We start from the raw sequence: 6710 nt of genomic DNA, 5'->3' as shown, positions 1-6710 counted from the left end.
TTCTAATATGCTAAGTCATCTTACCTCATTCTGACTAGTATAAGTGCTCTTTTGACATTTGTAAACTTAACTTAATTGTGGAGAATATTTGATATGAATATCCTGATATAATTTCTAAATTCTGCTTTAAATGCCCATGAAACATTGACAAATCCTCATTTTCCTTTTAACATTTCCAAAGGATCAATGCTTGTTTTTGAACTGGACACCCATTAAACCTAGGATTGCAGAAAAGAGATAGAGATTCAATGGAGCTTTGAAGGTCTGGATTATTGAGCACCTTCTCAGTGACAGAAGACATGGATATGAGTTCAGCAATTGTTGTCATGGACACCTCAGCACTTCAAGACCTTGAGATAATTGTCAACCTTGTGTGAATCCTTGTGAAAGCAGTGGTACAAGTTACTAAGAGCAAAATAGCGAGTGGCTCCATCAGATGACTGCAAATCTGACCATCCAGACCAGAAAGTATAGTCATTTTCAACAGCTCCAGGGTGAACCTAAACTCAGAAAAGAATGGGAATACTTATATTATTAATATTGCTTGTTCACATTAATTTCTTGCATATGTGTGTAAGTATGTATATGCATGGAGGGAACATGTGCAGGAATGCATGCACATACATTAGGAGATTAGAAGTCAACATTGGTTAAACATCCACCACTGACTTCTATCTTTCTCTATTTTTGTTCTCTTGAGACAGCTTCTCTTATTTTGAAAGAATCACCAGTGATCTCCATCTTTCTTCCTTCCTAATTCTTGGATAGCAAGAACTAGTCACTACATCTTTTTTCTTTTTATGTGGATTCTGGAATTAAATATGTTGCTGGCAGGGAAGTCATTTATAAACTTAGCCATTTCATTAGCCTCATTCTGTAAAACTAATTAAAACTGTATTATGCTGGATAGAAAATTTATTAGTATAGAGAAGGTTTGTCAAGTATATGGGCTAAAGCATCATGAAGGCATTAGGCCTCTAAAAGTAAACATCATATGGGAATACATATGATGTATTCTTATGTGTCATTGGTTTCAGAAGAGGTATAGCCATACAAGCATAGACTGAGTGAAAAAAATCAGGAAAATATTTGAATGGTATACATGCATTTGACAAAAGGTCCATTAAAGGGCTGACACTGTCTCCGAAGATTCCTCAGGCATCATTCATACTTAAGGGTTTAGGCAGAATTTTTTTATTCTTCTTTATATACACTCAAACTGTTCCTCATATAGTTTAATCTTCCATATCCTATGGAACTATCAAACACTTCCATAAGTGTGTTATGGTTTCAGAGTTCCAGGCAGGACCATTATATAATTTTTGAGTTAGTCAGAAGTAAAGAACCTGAAGAACCTGAAGAAGACAGGATTTATAAGTGACCTCTCCTTACAGGCAAGGATACAATGATATATATATATATATATATATATATTATATATATATATATATATATATATATATATAGAGAGAGAGAGAGAGAGAGAGAGAGTGTGTGTGTGTACATAATATATCTCAGAAACGAAGTGCTGAAAATTCACATCTCATCAAACAAATCACCTCTTTCACACAGGAGATAAAAAAGAATGTGAAGAGTGAGTGGGCTTACCCTGTTGAGTATTGTCTTCAGTCCCTCCAGAAGGCCTAGAACTCTTTCCTCCAACTCTTTTGTTCTTGACTGAATAACATCAGATGCATCTGGAAGTACAGCCACTGCAGCCACCATGTGCTTTGGAGGCACCTCCCAGGCTTGTAGAACACTGATTGTCATTTTCAAGAGATCTTCTGACTAAATAATCATGAAGAATATCCTATTAAAATGATTGAAGCACATCAGGGTTGATACATGTGATGGCTGAAATAAGCTCATGAGCTCCAGTATTGATTAATTTTTAATAAGAATGTAGGAAACCTTCTTCTCAATATAGGAATAACAATATTCTGTCACAGAATTACATTTTTTCCAAATAGAATCATTGTTTTCCTTAACCTTGATTTCTGGTGAATATCAAACTGGTCATGTTTTCACTGTACATTCTACTGTCGGTAGTAAAGATGAAGTTAGTTTACGTGATTAACTGTCCATGGAAAACCAAAGTTTGCATGAACACTAGAAGTGTCTGTAGGACTTTACTAATATAAAAAAGATGTCGCCACAGTCTAAGATCAGTGATCAGAATTTTCACACCCATGAGACAATTGCTCATTCATATATGTACATGTGTTCTATCATTGTAGAATATTAAAATAGAAATACAAGGAAAGAAAGAAGACATTGAGAATTATAATCCCCTTGGTATAGATGACTTCTCCTTGCTTCTAGCAGAGCATCCCATTTTTTCTTATATACTGGAGAAGAACAATAGCTCAGTGTTATATCTAATCCCAACAAAGAAGGTTGAACTTTTAAGTGTGTGCTCATTGCCAGAAAAACTTACAAATATAATGATGCCATTTCTGTTTGCTACTGTCCTGGTAATGAAATAAAAATGAAGACTAAGGGAATCTCATGGACCTTTTACAGGAGACACATAAAGCATGTGAAGGAAAAATGTGGGCCAAAATTGACAGCAAAATCCATTGCCTGAATCTTTGCCACCTAGGGATTATGATTGAATGTTTGAATTGAATAAATCTTGGATTCATATTCTACTTAGGATTCATGTGATGCAACTTCTATATAAGCTTTGAACCCTCAGTTTTTTATGGTCCTAATAATACCGTGTATTAGGGAATTTTTGCTTGGGATTAAATTAATCAATGTCAATGGACTGCTTTTTAAGGATTCTAGACAAGTAGATATGAACAAATGTTCACCTATTCCTGTATCCCCTCTTCCTTCATTTACTATTATTATACTCACACTTATTCCTGAGTTTGTGTTGAGATTTCTGGTACCTGTAATGGACATGAAGGGGAAATATACTATATGTATGAGACATGCACACCTTCAAAGTTTAGTATAAATTATTTTCAGATTATCACAAAGACAAGGAGGAAAGATGTTATAACAGTTATATGTTATAGGTACTAAGATACTCAATTTTCATCTTATCAAAGGTTATCATCAAGAGTAATATAAATTTTGCAGAGAAACCCCCATTTCAGCTCATATGCACTTGAGATACATGAGGAAAGTGAGTAGTTGTGGAGGTCTTCACAAACAATGAAGAAACAGAAGTACAGCTAGGAGAGTCTCTCAAAGGAAAAAGAAATGAATCATCGTCATTAAGTAATATGCTTCCAGAGGAAATGATATTATTATTATTATTATTAGTAGTAGTATTATTAGTATTATTATTCCATAAACACTACTGCATCTGAAACTTTTCTATGCATATATAAATGTATAGTCAACCAGGAAAGTCCAAGTCATATTACATCTTACAAGATATATTAAGAATAACCCCACAGGAAATGTGTTATAAAAACATGGTTCTCTGAATGGCCAGTTTATTAACCTGCTATCATATGAACAAGCATTTGTCTTAGTGTGAAATCATCAACCATATATTATGATTTTTGATTCTTCTTCCCCTCTCTCATCTCTGATTATTACACTTGCTATGGCCCCAGTAACCAATTGTTTTTGTGACAACCAGGAGGAAACCTACTTTTGTCTGGTGGACTTGTTCATTGTTTTCTGGAGTAAAGATAGAGGCAGTGTGGCAGGTGCTTAACATCAGGTTCTGTCTCCTGCCAAACTTCATATTCTAGAAGAAATGAAAAGGTTTCTTTCTATGGGATACATATTGAATGGATACAGTTATAACCACATCAGTAATAAATTTTGTAGATGTAAATTATTTTAACAAACGATAACTGTATAGAAATGAGAACAAATGGATGAAGCAAACACTGTTGTCTACACTTTGTGCCTGCTGGATAACCAATTGAACTTTCTACCTTCTAATACTCTTCCCTTGTCTAGTATTCTCTTGTTGTTAGCCATGTTGTTCTAAAATAAAGCACTAACAAAAATACTCTAAAACTTATGGTTTAAATATCACTTTTTTGTAAATTTGAAGTGAGTGCTATAAAATAATTCAGGCATATCCATCCATATTTAAAATTATCTGGTCCTGCAGGCACAAAAAATATATAATTCTTTTTAACTAGCCATTGCTAAATTAAATATTTACTTTTAAATACTGAAGTGTACGATGAAAGTAGGATGTAATCATTAATGCTGTCAAAATTTATCAATGAAGGAATATTTTTAAAAGTTTTATTTAATATTTATACATTAGTCTCTATAACAGTAGTTGTCAACCTCCCTAATGCTGTGATATTTTAATATAGTTCCTCATGTTGTGGTGATTCTGGAATGAAATTATTTTTGTTGCTATTTCATAACTCTAGTTTTGCTACTGTTATGTATCATCATGCAAATACCTGTATGCACAGTATCTGATCTGATACCTCTTTGAAAGTGTTGTTAGAATCCCAAAGGTTGAGAACCACTGCAATATTAGATTTTATTTAGTGAAGGAATTAATTTTTTAAATGAATACTTTTAGTACTGGCAATCAGTAAATGTGTAGAAGTGCAATGGATTCCTAGAAAGAGTGTACAGTTGAAAGACTGTTAATGTTGAATACAGAGTGAAAGAACCTGAGTGAGAATGGCAAGGGAGGAATTTATTCATTGCAAGTCTCAAGGCATATGCTTCATATTTTCAGTTTTGCACTGAGATTTTATTGGGTATTTCTTCGTTGATTGGTCCTAACCCAATCAAGTATATCCACTAGAAATAGGGAAGAAATTTTTGTTTTAAACCTGTCATCCAGGTAAATAATGCATTCATCTCTGGGAAATTAAGAACAACAATTCAGTTCTCAGCATTGGTGCATCTCAGAGTAGCTATTTCTTTAATCTTAATATGGCTTTCCATAGTTTAATTTTACCCTACTTCACAATTTATTACAAAATAAATCTGCAACAACAGGTTTCTACAGACTGCTAAATGAGAATGCCAATATCGACAGTACCCCTTCATGAAGGACAGGATTGCACAGTGTATCCAATCAATGCTTTTTGGACTTCATATCAAAATATGTTGCTTTATTTTTTATAAAGTTCATTAATAAAACTTGAACATCTACACTGCTTTCTTTAAAAGTCCTAAAGTTTCATGAAACTTCCCAATCTACCCATTCCATGTTATCATGTTCATTTTTTACTTATTAAAATTTTGCAATTAAAATTTGATTCATGATGGGTTCTGTTTTAGAAGTAGGATTTTCTGATTGCCCCTTCCTAAATAGAAACCCGAAGGAAGTGCACTACCTACAAATTCGATAAACACTTTTGAAGCAAGATCATGGGTGTAGTGTGAGAGTTCAACCACAGGTTGGTATAGGCTTCCAGTGGGCATCTGGGGGTTTGGTGGTGAAGTCACATGCTGCCAAAAGAATAGGTTGATACTGCCAACATAAGGAGTGTTCCAGCTCTAAAGAGAAGTGATACTGAGATGACCTATTCAAATGAAGTAACATTAGTGACATTGTGTAGGATACACTGTCTGTTCAGCGTTTCCTGTGCTATAATACTTGGTTCTGTGCAGAAGGAGTCTGAAATAATTTAGCCCAATGAGAAAACATAGGTGACAAGTGATGTTTCTCCCATTCACAGATTGAGAAGTAGGAGAATTCTCTCAGCTTTGGCTTGCCTCATCAGAGTGTCTCAACTTTGTAAACATTTTAGCTGAGATTAATCCTGAGTCAAAGAATTCAAGCCATTCTCTATATATTTTAAATGACTGGGAATTCATGTTCATTTTTTACTTCATTTTAAAATAAATTTTAATTAATCTATTAATTCATTTTTCTTGTAAATAATACTTGAAACTTAAGATGACTTGTTAAAACATGCCTATTTTTCATTTGCCCTTCATTGCTTGGACCAAATTGGTAAAGTTACAAATCGACTGTCATTGTCAAAGGTTCTAGAGCCTATATCCTCCTTAGGTGAATTTATGAAAGCAGAGAAATATCTAAGCCCTCACATCCCATAATGTTATTTTCTCCTTCTCTGACTGACACTATTGAATCATATGTTTTCAATAAAATTCAACTTCTCAATTTCAGTAACAAGGCTTTTTTTGTCTTGTTTCTTTTTCTGTGAGAAGTCCTAAGCCTGAAAGTTGGTTACAAGCATGTGTCCATTAGAAACACATAATAGTGTCCGTTTTGTCCTCTTGTCAAAAAATTAAAATAGTAAACAATTTCAAAATTTCTATGTACATTGCATTTGCATGTTTCCTGAGAGAAGGGGGATTCCTCTTGAGAATCATTGATCTCAAGATTAATTCAGCAACTGTAACAATATTAAAACTCAGATCAATATTTGTTGCATTCTGGTGAGTCATGAAAAGCAACAGGTTTCCATATACAAATAAGAACAAAGACTATATTCTATCCAAACCATCATTGTGAAATAACACACTAATGAACTTAGAGTATGAATGAAGTGCTACTTACAGAAGCATGGCAGAGTCAAAGACAGCTGCATTTCTGAGAAGTTCTTCTGCAGTGTGGACTACAAGACAAGAATGCTGATGTATCTGAAAGCTGTCTTCCCTCAAATTAGCGCATTCCATTTATACTAACATAATCTTCCCAATGTAATGAAGGTTAGCAGGCAGAGGGAAGTAATGTTTTTGTCCATGGAAAAGTTCCATGATTATCTCCCGTAAGGAAATAGAAAATA

General features: G+C 33.9%; 1 protein-coding gene across 1 annotated transcript; it reads right to left on the bottom strand.

Annotated features, from left to right (window-relative positions):
* Positions 1–335: 335 nt before the first annotated feature.
* LOC100751386 (prolactin-3B1-like) lies at positions 336–6489 on the bottom strand. The gene is made up of 5 exons (XM_027409569.1): positions 6482–6489; positions 5293–5449; positions 3614–3712; positions 1609–1788; positions 336–500 (listed from the first exon to the last, which is right to left on the bottom strand). The coding sequence occupies exons 1-5, from the start codon at positions 6487–6489 to the stop codon at positions 336–338; spliced, it is 609 nt and encodes a 202-aa protein (XP_027265370.1).
* Positions 6490–6710: the final 221 nt, after the last annotated feature.

This window comes from Cricetulus griseus, chromosome 3 (assembly GCF_003668045.3).
Source record: "Cricetulus griseus strain 17A/GY chromosome 3, alternate assembly CriGri-PICRH-1.0, whole genome shotgun sequence".
NCBI classification, from domain to species: domain Eukaryota; kingdom Metazoa; phylum Chordata; class Mammalia; order Rodentia; family Cricetidae; genus Cricetulus; species Cricetulus griseus.
This window is presented reverse-complemented; position numbering and strand designations above follow the sequence as displayed.